Raw genomic sequence first — 15,766 nt, forward strand, 5'->3', positions numbered from 1 at the left:
GGCTGTGGCCTGAGACCATGAAGGTTTGGGAGGAGGTACATGTTTATGTATTTTGAAAAGTCAGTCTATGCAAATGATTTTAATGCATACCCTAGTTGAGAACCATGTATTTAAATGGGCAAGGATAGGGGCTAGAACACTGGTCTCAAGGAATGAAGTCTACCATTCTGAAGGGGAACTGACCAAAAGTGTGGCCATCACCAGACTGCATAATCAAAATTGCACCAGATTATGCACAAGACTGCATAATCAAAATTAACAGAAGACAGAGAGAGAGATCTGAAAGCATACAGACCATTAGGTTGGGGATGACTTGAAGGACATATGCTTCTGTTTAGAACACATCACTATTTTGTAACAGAGTTAAAATGTATTATTTTTTTGAAAAAGCACATTCCAGGCTCTAGCTCAGAGGACCACGTGACCATCCTAGACATAACACTCCCTTTCAGACACAATACATGTCGTGGATCAAGATGGTTAACAATCCTCTGCAGTTCCCATCTATAAGTTAGGGGCTAAAGTTTTTGTTACTGTTTTGAAAAGGTTCAGTTCAAAATCACGACCCATATACTTTCAAAACAAGGTATTACTTTTTCTAATCTCTTTTGCCTTCTAAAAACTTTAAGGCCAACTAGAAACACTACTACAAGTACTTTTAATTTGTCATTACTGCTCTTCAGTGGCTGCAACCAACTTAATTACTTTGCATCCACTCTCACTAATCAAGTGGATTGGAGGCTGAGTCAGCAAGGGTGTAAAATCTAAACACAGACGGTTCCAAAGACTGAAAAAAGAAAAAAAAAATCTTACCTTTGGTTTTTTGTTCCGTGACCTGAAAAATAAATTAACAGACATAAGGCAATGAGATTTGCTTTCCAGTTCGGTATTAAAAAACTACTGTAATTCTAAGGACTTAAGTAATTCAAGCTATCAGACACGCAGACGTAGTTCAGATCCAGAAAAAAAGCTTGAGAGCTCAGACATCCTTCTATAAAGACAATGGCCGTATGTCCAGTTACAACTTACATGACCACTATTATGGATACTAAAAATTAAAACAAAAAGCATTCCACTCTTACTATATGATGAAGTACCTATACCTGTATGAAGTACCTGTTTGTCATTTGATGCTATGACTAGAGAAAAGCAAAGGATGGAGCCTAGAAACTAAATTAGCCATAGAGACAAAAAGATCACCCTATGAGTATGGACTCAAACACTCAATTTCAAATCTAGAAAGCAAAAGTTCAGGGGCCCATCATCAGAGGTATCAGGCCGTGGCAGAAAGGCAGGATTTAAAACCAAGCCATGCCACTTCCTGGCTGTGTGATCTCAGTTTTCTATTTATCTGTTGAATGGAGATTAGTAATAATAGTATCTCGGTACAAAGGGTTGTTATAAGGATTAAATCAGATTATCCTATGCCAATGCTCAATAAATGTTTGTTGTTTTTAATCAAAGTTCACAAAGAACAGTATGAAATACAGCAATGAGTGAAACGTGTAAATCTGGAACAAATAAAGATTGCTTTGTTGAAAGTATTTCTTTACATAGTAGCTATTACATCTATGGAAGTGATTAACCTAGAAGGTTGGACAGGCTGAATGTAATAACGGGTTTTTAGAGAGTTTGGAAATGATGATTAGGAGCCACATGGAAAACTGCTTCTGCTATTAAGAGAGGAAAATAAAGGAGGGCACCTAATTATACATGCCCTATAATATTAAAAAACCACAAAAGGCCATGCATAAGAAAAACATCCAAAAGGAAATTCTAGAATTACAGAATTCTAATAGACTTATATTATTTTCCTTATTATTATTGAGATCATGCATGATTTTTGACTCCCTTTTCCCAAATGTTAATCTTCTAAAGCATTTTTTTTTTAAATTATTTATTTGACAGAGACACAGTGAGAGAAGGTACACAAACAGGGGGAGTGGGAGAGGAAGAAGAAGCAGGCTTCCCATAGATGCGGGGCTCGATCCCAGGACCCCAGGATCATGACCTGAGCCGAAGGCGGATGCTTAATGACTGAGCCACCCAGGCGCCCCTAAAGCATTTTTAATGGTTCTCTGACTTTGTAATAGAAAAGAAGATGTTTGGTTTTTGTGGCTGATAATCATACCAAGCTACTGCTACGGGTGCTCACGAAAACATGCTCGTCGTCTTTGGAGTGTATGTCCCATAGCTAACCAACCCGCTTTGCGGGGGATTCCAGCACTCTAATGCCCGACACTGAATCTGAATTACATGCCCTAGTTGTATGACCTCCTGGAGTGTTCCTTACATTCCTGCATCAAAAGGCAAGCTAATTCCACTCTGGTGAACTTGTAGGAGACAGTGTTTCAAAATGCCTGTGTTTCCCTGTACTGTTACAGAGCTCAAGTCTACCGAGCAGTTTTTGTAAAACACCATTTAACCAAGAATGAACTGATCTGTATCCATACACCAATTCCTTAAAGCAATTTAAATTTTGTAACATTATAAACATTTCTTACAATGCCATTTTGAAGATCAGCTATACAGGAAGTCAATCAATGCCTTCCCCAGCTGTAAGCGACAAACCCAAATAATGTCAAATGTGTCTTACAATGTGGGTTCTGTTAAAAGAGCTGTCCTCCAGACGGTGAAAAGCTGGATGATCAAAGCATATGTTCTGCCAACACTGAACAATGATCCTTTAGCAGCATCAGCTTAATGAATGTGAATGGAATCCTTCCTTGACACCTTTCTCATGAATGGAAATCTAACACCGTTTACTCAGTGATGGCTCTAGAAAGAGCAAACGGCTCATGAGACAAGCTCAAGTTTAATGTCTGTGTGGAAATAACTTGATTTAGCTTTAAATAAAAGTTCATTCTTCAAGAAAATTACATTGCCAGCACTCATTCTTAGCCACTGATCTATTAAACAGTTTCTGAGTGACTCTTACGTACCAGGCACTGCCCTAACTTCCCAGAAATACAAATATGAGTAAAACCTTGAGAAATTTACAGTCAGTCTAATGGGAAGACATACACAAAGAGATGATTTTAAAGCAATAGGGTAAGCAGCGAGAAGGATGTGGAAGCACCGTAAATGGTGCTGACTGACTGAATGAATGAATGACCGCATAATAGAACCTCTGGCACATTCTCTACAATTCTTTGCATCATAGCACATTTTATGCCTCCTCGTTGAGGCGCTGTCTCTACAATAAGGTTGGAAGCCACTAAGACAATCACATGGTAAGCTTTGTGCTCTTCCTTAAAACTGCTAAATCAGAACTTAATTCTGGAATTACACAACGGTTTGGTATGATACAACAATATCCAAGACCATGTGTTGGCCTGGATCCTGCGTCAGCCAATCTAGAACATTTCTGAACAAAAATGATTGGATTTTATTGTTCATAAGTAACCATTTGAAATTTTATTTATGGTGATTTTCTTCTTTGCCTTAACTTCTGAACCAGTTCTTAATGCAGATGCTAATACACAGGGGAGATTGTCCAGCTGTATAAACGACATTCTCTGCATAAATCTCAAATCTGCTCTTGAATAAACCCACACCATCTTGTATTTTAAATCATTTTTCTATTAGTGGGATCCACAATGAAAGTTTACAGATGCATATTTTATCAATCACTTCCAGATACTGATTATTTTCCAGTTGAGAAACATTATTATTTATGTGAAGAATGAAGACAGACCATTGACTGCCTAAAACAATCACTCGACTTGCTATCTTCTTGTTACCAGCCTTTGCTCAAGTTCACCGGTGTCCTGCCTATTAAACATTCATTCCCACAGACTGCAAAATCCAATTTTTATACCAATTTAGTTGATGAAATGTGAATGCCCTGAAGGAAAGAAAGCCTTCACTGTGATTCATTCTCCGTCACTCCAGTTGGAAGGTCACTATGTGGAGGGGCAATGCCCTGACACCCTCCGGCTGGTGGACCTGCTTATCACAATCTCAATATGTGGAATGGGGCTGTCTCTCCAAAGGCAAGTATGAAAAAAGCCTCTGGGTTGTTATCTGACATCTTTATTCAGACTCTTTACTGACATTTTAGACAATTCTAACAAGCTCAGATTAGAAGCAACACGTTAGAAGCAGGTACCCTGACAGCATGAGGATGCGATGGTAAGCACACCACTATTAACAGAAACAAACACAATTAAAAGCAGACAAAACCTTAATGAACATGTACAGCAGTCTATTATATTATAGTACCAAACAATAACGAGTATTACTTCTAATTAAGTCATGAAGAAAAGATAAAATTATATTTCGTATGTTTAATGTGGCAGGGTCATATGCAATCCAATTCAGAAAATATTTCCAGTATCATTTTTTCTCCTGGCACTCATAAATGATCTATTTCAAAAATTCAGAAAACTGACTTAAGGGAATATACGTTATATCCAATAATGCTGGGAAAACTTGTGGTGTCCCATTATATAACCCTGCACTGGCTTGTGTCTGATTGCCTGCCTTGAGTCTGTTCTAAATCTAGAGTTCCCTCTGAACCTTGTAACAGTTTCTACCTCCCTAAACTTATAACCTGGCACTGTAGCAGGGACCCTCAAGCCTGCCTCACAGCGACGGCCTGCTTCCCAAGTGTGCTAGGCAGTGGTAACAAGAACTGGAGGCAAATCACTTTACCTCCCAAAAAGGCATCAAAACACCCCTGCTGAGCCAGAGCCCAAGTCCGGCAATGCTGAAGAATGGCAAAGTGGGGGAAATAAGATCAGACCAGAGAGGGGGCAGGGGGGCACACACTGAAGGAGAGGGGGCGGGGCCTCTGATCTCTGCTCAGTCAGTGCTGAGGTCAAGCACGTCAATTAAGACTTGCCAGTTGACAGAGGTGAGGCCTGTGTCTTTTTTCTTTTAGCATCTCTTCTTCCCTAAGCAAGTGACTCAAAGCCATGGAATATTATCTCCCCCACAGCTCTAAGCAGATTCTTACAAATGACAGTGCTGTAGAAGGACCAAAAGGAGAACATTGGGGTGAACTTAACAAAAGCCTTGAAAAGTTATTTTATAAGCTGACCTAAGAAAATGGAGATTAATTATGATACAAATAAGAAAATTCAGCAAGAATTTAAGTGCTGGGGACTCTCTTGCCTTTCTCAATATTGTTTACTGCTGTTCTCATTAAATCGGCTGCAGCATTCCTGAATATCTACTTTATGAAAACAAATGTAGGTCTTCAACTTTCTCCCACTTTCAGATCTTAAAACTTTCAAGTAAGCTAAGTAAGCAGCACTACTGAGCTGTCAGGTATCCAACCCAAGGCAGTTACTTATTCTAGATGCTTGGTGGATGTCAAGACAGACTTAAGTGATTAAACCCACCTTCTGAGTGGCTTCTTTTTTCTTTTTATCCTCTTTCTTCCTTTTCTTGTCTTCCATTAACTGTTCTTCCCTTTCTTGCTCCTTCTCTCTGTTAAAGTAATATCACACCAGAAGGTTAACGTCTATATTCACAGTCTATTTGTGTAGCAAATGAAATGCTTGTAGATGGTGTGCAAACATTCCATCTCTGTGACTGAGAAGAACCTGGTATTTTACTTAAACTGAGAGGATGCATAAAACTCACCACATTTAGTTATCCCCATATTTTGGTTTGTTACTCCTTTTACAAAATAGGACCGTTTGGTTTCGAAGAAGCCCATTAAAGTGAGCTTTAAAATATCTTCCTAAAAGAAAAAACACACACACTCAGGAAAAACCCTGATTTGAATATATGACAACATCTGGTTGGCTTCTGGGGATATTCCTGGAATCCATGGATTTATAGAACACTCAGTACCTAGCCTTAAAAACACAAGTAGAAAACACATAAAACATACAGCATTAATAATGTCAAAGAAAAATTTTTTGATAGGCAATATTCCTCACAAATAATACAGAATATATTAATTTAATCATGACACGCAGATATTTATCACAATTTAGGTATCTTCCCATGACATCTCCAGCATGGTTAACATAAAACTCTGTGTTCTATATTTCATATTTTTCTTCTACATTTTTTTTTTTAAAGATTTTGTTTATTTATTTGACAGAGAGAGACACAGTGAGAGAGGGAATACAAGCAGGTGGAATGGGAGAGGGAGAAGCAGGCTTCCCGCGGAGCAGGGAGCCCGATGTGGGGCTCGATCCCAGGACCCTGGGATCATGACCTGAGCTGAAGGCAGACACTTAACAACTGAGCCACCCAGGCGCCCCTCTTCTACATTATTAATACTGTACATTTTACATGTTTTCTACTTGTGTTTTTAAGGCAGGTACCAAGCATCCTATAAATCCATGTATTCCTTACTGAATGAGTTCACAGCTGCATCTTCCTGGAAACCTGAATTAAGACAACCAGGTTTTGCTCTCCTCAGTGAGAGCAAAAATGACACACAATACTAAACATTCTAGTTGAAGAAATGTGCTGAATCTTAAGAAATTAAGATAATGTAATTAATGCCTCACATCTAAAAAGAATGTGATATTTATTCTCATAGATTATGTAACATATTCTAATATATATTCGAATAGAATGTATATAGAAAGCTGCCAACTTTCACTCTCTATGTATCAAACGGGAAAAACCCACTGCTGTTGCTTCAAAGCTCAAGGCAGGAAACCCAGATGCCACACTTTCTGAATTGCAGAGCTAGAAGGAGATTTAGAGATCTAATGCCTAGTTCCCCCAAAGTACTGAACAGATACTTGTGATTTTAGGTGATCAACACACTAAACTCATGGCTTCACGGATACCATCTAGAAAAATGCTAAGTTAAAAGTCAGACACATTAAAGAAAAACATGAAGTAAATGTTTGCTGACGTGGCAAAAGTCACAAAGACAGTTCCTGAAGACTCAAGTCTGGGGAGTGGTAACGATTCAACCTGTACAAAGAACTGAGGATCAACACTGAAGCTGGCTCTCATGACTAGGTAATGCTTTATTTCTAGGAAACGAGAACGAAACAACAAAAAATAGGTGTTCTACCTACATGTCAAGCTTTCTGTGGTTCTACCCATATTCACAAATATTGGCCTTTCTCCTTCTGTGCCTCTGGCATAAATATACAAAAGCCTAATGTGCACAATTCACACCCCAAAGGTAACTTCAATGAAAACTTTACAAATACCATCAAGGAAGAGATTTTACTGTAATTCCCTTAGGTTGAATGCTGGAATTCTTTGGAATCAGATTATGTGTCCCTCAGTCTCAGTGTGATGCTCTTGGTGAAAATCCACCTGCAGTAATTCACTACTTTAAGAACATGGCTTTATGAAAATTGGCAAGATGGATGTTGACCATTTAAGGCAGGCTGGTCAGAGATCCTGTCGTTAGGCTCCCAGAGCCTCTTGCTTCCTCTGGGATTCCTCATGACCCAGTTACTGTAACTCCGTTCCGGTATTTTAAAGTGCAATGGACTACTGAGAAAGAGCAACACAGTCTGAAAATCTGTTTAAATATTCAATGCTTTAAAGAGCAGTGAGTTGCAATTTCTTTCTATAGCTTAAGTTTATTTTAAAAACGCAATGAAAAAAAAAAAAAAAGCAAAGTAAGTCTTTAATGAAACACATTCTTAAAAACAACTAATCTTTTCAAGTATTTTTTCCTATAAACAGGTAATTCAGGGAAAGGGACTGAGATTCATGTTCACTACAAGCAGATTTATTTCCAAAATAAATATTTTTCAAAGCTTTCCAGGAGACAGGCTGTGCTTTCACCCTGATCTTCTACTGCTTATATTGGTAGAATTGACTTTTCTCTTTGGATTTCACTTCCTTAGGAAGAATTTATTTTCCCAAAACAAACCTGACTTAAAAACCTGCCATTTACTTAATAATGAATCAAAAAGTACAAAGTTCATCTTTTTCCTCATTCAGTTGTGCTCTATCCTGGCTGCACATCAGCATCATCGGGGAGCTTTAAAATATCCCCATGCTGAGCCAGAACCCAACAGGGCAAAGAGGGCATCCATGAAGGGAAGGTTACATACAGGGGGACTGATCAATCAATAAATATATTAATGACGATGACAACCAGGTTTCTCACTGTTGAAAAGGTAGTTATCAAAAGGGAAAGGGAAAAAGCTCAAAAGAGTCCTGTGGAGTTGGATCAGAATTAGTTCTTGGCATCAACTCATGGTTTTTAACATATAGAGACAGACATAACAATAAACATAGCTGTGATTTTTGTGAGTCCACACGTGCATATTTTCCTTCATGTATGCAAACACACACACACACACACACACACACACTCAAACACTCACTCACCTAGCTCTATTACTGAAAGGACTTGGGAACAAGCAACACTCAGATAGCAACGAACACACCTAGTACCCAGACTGTGGCTTCTAAATACCATTCTGAAAAAGAACTAGAGTTCTGGGGCGCCTGGGTGGCTCAGTTGGTTAAGCGACTGCCTTCGGCTGCGGTCATGATCCTGGAGTCCCTGGATTGAGTCTCGCATGAGGCTCCCTGCTTGGCAGGGAGTCTGCTTCTCCCTCTGACCCTCCCCACTCTCATGTGCTCTCGTGCTCTCTCTCTCATTCTCTCTGTCACAAATAAATAAACAAAATCTTCAAAAAAAAAACTAGAGTTCTTTTCTAAAAGAGCTAATTTGGGGGGGCACTTGGGTGGCTCAGTGGTTGAACGTCTGCCTTTGGCTTAGGTCATGATCCCAGGGTACTGGGATTGAGTCCCACATCCCGCTCCCTGTTCAGCAGGAGGCCTGCTTCTCCCTCTCCCACTCCCCCTGCTTGTGCTCTCTCTCTTGCTGTGTCTCTCTCTGTCAAATAAATAAAAAAAAATAAAAATAAAAAAATAAAAGAGCTAATTTGGGGCTAGGGCAAAGGAAGTACAAAATGAGTGTGGAATGCTCGTTGCCAAGAAGCAAGGAAATGTTCAACGAACGATGCGGTGTGTCAAATGGTTGCAGAGACCAATTTGAAGGGGTTCCTACAAGTTAAATCTGCGACAGTATGCACATAAAAATAATGATGGTAAGAAATCATAAGCCATCGTATAAAATAGGAAAACATGAGTCCATACAGATAGAAATAAGTAAATGAGTAATTAGAAGTGAAAGAAATGGAATATTCACATAGTTTTAAGGTACCTCCCCATAAAAATAATTATTAATTAGAAAGGAGAAAAGAATAAGTGTATACACACACACACACACACACACACACAAAGAATAAGTACACAGAGGACAAGCCCGGCAGACACCACCTTAATCAAGTAAAACACATGAACATCATCATAATGGGATAAATTGAAATTGTGAGTTGCTTGATTAGATGCTCTGAGAACACAGAATCTCTTCTATGATATTCCTCTCAAATATGTATAACCTGAATATTATCATGAGGAAATGTCAGAGAACCTCAAACTGAGAGGCATTTTACCAAATAATGGGTCTGCAATCTTCAAAAGTTTCAGGATCACTGAACCTCAAGGAAACAGAATGGATTAACAAGACAAAATAACCAAATGCTAAGTGTGATTCTTTTGCTGTAAAGGCCATTACTAGGCTAAGCGTCAAACCCTGTGTAGGGGCTGAAGATTAAATGGTAGCAATGTGGGCGCCTGGGTGGCTCAGTTGGTTAAGCGACTGCCTTCGGCTCAGGTCATGATCCTGGAGTCCCAGGATCGAGTCCCGCATCGGGCTCCCTGCTCAGCAGGGAGTCTGCTTCTTTCTCCCTCTGACCCTCCCCCCTCTCATGTGCTCTCTCTCATTCTCTCTCTCTCAAATAAATAAATAAAATCTTAAAAAAAAAATGGTAGCAATGTATCAGTGGGTTTGTTTGGTTTTTTTTTTTTTTTTTTTTGATAGTTGTATTGTGGTTATATAGGAGAATGTTCTTGATTTTTAGAAATACACTAAAGTACAGGGGAAAGGGATGCAGGTGATGGGACACTAGGACAGCAATTTATTCTTAAGTGATTCAGGAAAAGTGTTGTTGCTGTTTTCATCACACTTGCAACTTTTCTGTAAGTTCAAGATTGTTTCAAAATAAAACAAAATTTAAAAAATCAACAAAACCATTATTGGGGTAAGCACCCCAAATCAACTACATAGGAATCTCTGGGGAGAGAACCACTGCTCTAAGTTCTTGTGTTTAAGCCTACATTTTTTTTTTTAAAGATTTTATTTATTTATTTGAGAGAGAGAATGAGAGACAGAAAGCATGAGAGGGAGGAGGGTCAGAGGGAGAAGCAGACTCCCGCTGAGCAGGGAGCCCGATGCGGGACCTGATCCCGGAACTCCAGGATCATGACCCGAGCCGAAGGCAGTCGCTTAACCAACTGGGCCACCCAGGCGCCCTAAGCCGACATTTTAAAAGGTATTTATACCTCAAAAATCAAAGCTTCAATCCAGCAATCAAATACAAGTGCCAGGTGACTAGTTGGGTCCCACTTAACCATCAACTGCTTCTAAGTCTGAAAGCAGAAGAAATCATTCACATTCTCCCCCATCTCTAACTACACAGCCAGATATAAGTGCAAATACTATAATCTAGAATAAATCTAGAATACTAAAAAGCCAAAACTACTTGTAAGAATGTCTAAGGTTGAAAAAAATACAAGTGTTTTCTTGTTTCTTTTTTTTAATAACCATTAACTGAAAGAAGTAGAAGTAACTATTTTTTGAGAAAGGCAGTACTTGAATAAAGGGGAAAATATCCAATATTCACCTGAGCTGAGGCAGAGTACACTGAAGAGCAATAGTGCTAAGATTCCTAAAAAACCCACCACATTACACATTCAAAGGCTCCAAGTGTCTAAGACCACACAGGGCAAGTTAAGAGCTGTGCCATCTGGACACCTCCCTAGAGCTCACACTCAAAATCATTCACAGTACAGTTCTAACTTCCATATTTTTCCTCATCTGTCTACGTATCTGACAGAAGAACCCTCTTCCATTTTGTGGCCCAATCACACCTTACCCTGTTGTCAAGTATTGGCTCAATATCCATCTACTTCAACTCCAAGTCATAGGAAACGTGCCTTCCTCTGGACATCCCACCCCACTGCCCCGGCTTGTCGTCTGGCCCCCGAGGTGTTGGTGGCTATCTGTCACGGGCAGCATCAGACCCATGAAAGGACTTCTCTGCAGCATGGCGGCTTTGAACAGGGAGGGCTCTGGGAAATAGAGATTGGTTTGAGGCGCATCTGTGTTTCACCTCTCCTCTTCCAGGATGCCCAGGAATGGTTCCATTCTTTTAACAGACATTTACAGGTGCCTAACTCGAGCTGGCACTTTCCTAAGCACTGGGGATAGAGCAGAAATAAAACCAAGCCCCAGCTCTCAGGGGAGGAAGGGCGCTTATATTCCAGTGGGGGAGACAGGCAACAAACAGACAAGATACAACAAAACTCTGTATAAAATACACACTTCAGGTGGCAACAAGTGCCCCCGCCCCCGAGAAGACAGGGTGCGGTAAGCTGATGGAGATGGCAGACAGGGAAGAGAGCATCTTACATGTGATGGTTAGAAGAGGCCTCTCTGATCAGGTGGCCTAAGAATCCCACTGAAGCAAGGGATTACGTGGATATCTGGGAGACAGCATTATGACATGGTGTGTCTGAGGAACAACAAGGAGGCCGGAGCAGAGGGAGAAAGTGGTGGGTGAGGTCAGAGATGTAGCAGGGGCTCTCCTTAGAATGACTGCAGTTTTCAAATTAACTGGGACCTATCTTCTTACAACTGAATAATGACCACCACTTCCAAATCTCTTGTTCTCACCTTTAATCAAAAAGCCCACCTCTCCTCTCAGGTGTCAACATTTCTAGAGCTGCGGCTTCTGGCCTCAGGTGGCTGGCATGCCTCCCTCAAAGCGCCCATCACACTGCAGAAAAGTGAGTATGTTTGCATTCGCTACCTATGAAGTCTCTGAATGCAGGGGAGTTGACCTTACTCTTCTTATGCACCCAGCCAAAAAAAACCCACAAAAAACAAAAAACTAGGGACACATCAGGCCCTCCATGCAAATGTTACCAAAATGCATGATTACAGAGTAAGGGAAATTTTTCTATCTCTCTGAGGAACATGTGTTCCAAAGAAAAGCCACCAAACAACCAATGAAATCATTTCCCATACACTGAGTTACTATTGTGTGCCAGGTACTAGGGGTACAACAGTGGGTGAAAGACAGGCCCTACCCTCAGGAAGCTGACATTCCAGATGGGAGACAAGCACACAATGCCAGGGAATCATTACAAATGCCAGGGAGAAAATAAAGCTGGGAAAGGGGCTATAGAGGACCAAGAGAGAAAGGATGAGTGGGCTACTTTATACAAAATGTTCACCGAAGGCCTGAGGCAGAGACCTAAAGGAAGAAAACTATCTGGAGGGGAGTGACCCACCAGGCAGAGTAAGTAGAAGGGCCCTGAGATGGGAAAGTGCATAGTGTGAGTCTGGGGCTCTATTCATTTTGGGGGGTGGGGGCGAATCCCCCCCCCTCCTCCTTCACCCTCCCCTCACAGCAAACACCTCCACACACCCATCAGAGTCCTCTGAGCTTATATGTAATAGCCCTCACTCACACCAAAAGAACGGGACACCTATTTCGTTAAAGCTTCCCTTCTACCTCACTCATTACTTCTCTTCCTCTCTGTAAGTGCCCGCTTGATGCCAAGCATTGTGCTAGAGGCCGAAATTCAGCAGCAAACAAAATGCAGTGCTGCTTGCCTTCCCAGGCTTCTCAGTTTAACTTCTTCAAATAGCTGTATCTCCCTCCCCTTAAACCCAGACAACATTGTTAGGGTAGGAACCTGTGTTCTTCATGCTCTGCCCTCCATGTTTGGTAAACTTTGGGGTACTCTAAAGTACCAGAACTTTGAGCATGTGAATTCATGGCCTCTGATAATCCAGGTAAGAGACCAACTTCTTTCCACCAACTAGAATCTCCTACCTCATCTTTTTTTCCACAACTAAAATCATGACCAATGGTTCCTGAACTCATGTGCCCAAGCCCATCATGCTTCAAACATCAAGTAGAGGCAGGGTTGACAATTTCATACTTGGAAGCAGTAACCACCAAGATGCTGACTGGAGTGAAAAGATTTTAAGAACCTCAATTCAGATAAACAGCCAGGGCTCATCTTCACAGGAAAATGTCGAAATAAAGAGCATCTTCTTTTTCTTTATGGTCTGGATAACTGCCCATCAAATAGCATCAAAACCTATTCCTGGGATGCCTGGGTGGTTCAGTTGGTTAAATGTCCAACTCTTGGTTTCAGCTCAGGTCATAATCTCGTGGTTGTGGGACTGAGCCCCGGGTCGGGCTCTGATTGGGCACAGAGCCTGCTTAGGACTCTCTCTCCCCCTCCCCCCACCTCAAATAAATAAATCTAAACACACACACACACACACACATATACAAAACACGTATCCCTGATGCTCTGTGGTAAGTGTGGTAGCAGTTTATTACCAACTCCACACAACTGAGGCAGACAGATGGGAACAGATACAACACATCCACCCAACACGTGAAACACGCCAGAAGCAAACCAATACTGTAAAAAAAACCCAACTCTTAATACATCAACAACTTGGATAAGTCTCCAGGGAATTAGGCTAAGTGACAAAAGACAACCCCAAAGGTTACATACTGTATGATTCCATTTACAGGATATTTCTGGAATGACCATGGTTGTCAGGGGCTGCTCGGGGCATGAGGCAGAGTAACACAGGTTTGGTTACACTAGTGATCCTGTGGTAATGGAACTGTTCTGTTACCTTCACAGTGGTGGTGAATACGTGAACCTACATGTGGCAACTAAAGTTACAGACAACTAAACACAATATACACAAATAGGTACAAGTAAAACGGGGGGCTCTCAGTAAGATCGGTGAGTTCGATCACTGTTAATACCTCGGTTGTGATACTGTCGTACAGATCTGCAAGAAACTACTGATCAGGGGAAACCGGATAGAGGGCACATGGAATCTCTTTCTTACAATTGTATGTGAGCCTACAATTATTCAATTAAAATTTTAATTTAAAAAAGCTTCAACATTGACTCATCTGTTTAAAATTTTTTCCAAAGACTTCTATTTTAAACCATTTTTAAGTAGTTCTTTATGAAAGTCATGTAAGAGTCAAAAGGAATTTTAGAAATTATTTAGTCCTGGCATTCCCAGAAATTCATTCCCAAAAATATTCTAGAATTTACAATTCATCTAACATGCTCAAATTGTTATAGTTTATCAATCAAGGTTCCTGGTCTTGAGTACATTAGATACATGATAAATATGATACCACAGGGGTATTTAAAATCTTCCTCTACCACATAAGTCATCATACGATTCTTTTACTGAGAATTTTAGTGATAACGTAGTAATATATGCTATTGTTCGACTCTGTGGTGGATATGTGCAACAGCTCAGTAAACACCAATTCCAAGCTACCTCAGGCCTATTTCCCTCAGAACTAGGGACTGAGATGTGATTTATGTTCTGCCAGTAAGGTATGCCTGTGTTTGACTTTAGAAGGGAACCGACAGGGTACAGGGCACAGATCTCCTCAGGAAGCAGAATCCACACCTGTAATAACAGTTTCCTGAATGTGCAGGAAGAGGAAGATGCCCCCATGGGGCCCTCCCCAGTTCCAACACTGGTTCCCAAGGATCACTGAGCTAGTGTCACCACTGAATAAACCCCTTGGCACCTGTGAGAGTGAATTCTGTGGTCTGCACATTAAGAGCTCTAACACAGATTTGGATGGAGCTTTCCCAAAGCACATCTAATATAGGTGGCTTGTACATTTATTTCCTTAAAAGACAAATGGTTATCTTGGCAATTTATAAAACATTAAGTAAATAACTAGACCCCAAACCATTAACAACCATAACCAATTAAGGATTAATGATACCACATGTGTATCTGGGGTGAAAAAAGTTAACCAAAGAAGTGCCATGAAAAGAGTCAAGCAAAGTGCTCCAAGTATCCATTTAGAGAGTTTTAATAAAAAATGCACACAAAAAGAAAGCATGGTGGAATATATCCATTCAGGCAGAGGAAATTACATCCTAGGGTACTCCAAATATCTGTATTAGATCTATTCTTAACATTTTTTTCATTTGCTAGTTCTGACTGAGAGAATTTAATGGGATGCTAATGTAATTTGCACATAATATTAAATTAGTAGACAAAACCAAACAGCACTGAGGCATAAAAATCATTCTAGCACTGAGTGGCTCATGGGAAGAAAATGGTAACATTAAACCTGGAAAAATTAAGGTAAATGCACTTTTCATTCAGAGGGATGAATGCCTTCAAATGCATCGTGTGACACGCGAATGGCAATTCTTTTGTATCTCAGGAACAAAATTTAACACAGCTCCTTCTACGTATGGGTATATGAAGTTATATAAAGCAATGTTTCTCAAACTTTAATGGGAATCTCATTAAAATGCAGGTTCTTATTTAGTAGGTGTGGGTTGTAAACGACAAATCTCCGTTTCTAACAAGCTGCTGGTCCCTGGACCTGACTTTGAATAGCACAAGTACAATGCACTTGGGTTGTTTCTTTCCAAGAAAATATGGAATTATAGTCATTTCTCCGAGAATAAATATAACCTCACTACTATCAAAAACTTAGGCCTTGTTATTCCCATCTGTGTTTCAGTGCCAAATTACAGCATAATCTTTACAAAGTTATATTAAAATGCAATTAAACAACTCATGGAGTACCAAATATGTACGGAACTCCACTGAAATGACATTGGGAATCACTAGGGCCAAAACCAT

General features: G+C 40.3%; 1 protein-coding gene across 12 annotated transcripts in view; it reads right to left on the minus strand.

The window, feature by feature from the left end:
• Positions 1-15,766, minus strand: part of TNRC6B (trinucleotide repeat containing adaptor 6B) — a 256,919-nt gene that overhangs the window by 70,588 nt on the left and 170,565 nt on the right. For 11 of the 12 annotated variants that reach the window (XM_054506809.2, XM_054506803.2, XM_054506805.2 and 8 more), the window contains 2 exons: positions 5,349-5,436; positions 814-835 (listed from right to left, as the gene is read on the minus strand). In XM_054506809.2, coding sequence (XP_054362784.1) covers positions 814-835; positions 5,349-5,436 — 110 coding nt within the window. Of the gene's footprint in view, positions 1-813; positions 836-5,348; positions 5,437-5,592; positions 5,693-15,766 lie in introns of all 12 variants that reach the window. The other variant, XM_064590577.1, reaches the window with a different exon arrangement.

Source organism: Mirounga angustirostris, unplaced genomic scaffold (assembly GCF_029215605.1).
Source record: "Mirounga angustirostris isolate CCGP_5_RB_7025 unplaced genomic scaffold, mMirAng1.0.hap1 SCAF_5, whole genome shotgun sequence".
NCBI classification, from domain to species: domain Eukaryota; kingdom Metazoa; phylum Chordata; class Mammalia; order Carnivora; family Phocidae; genus Mirounga; species Mirounga angustirostris.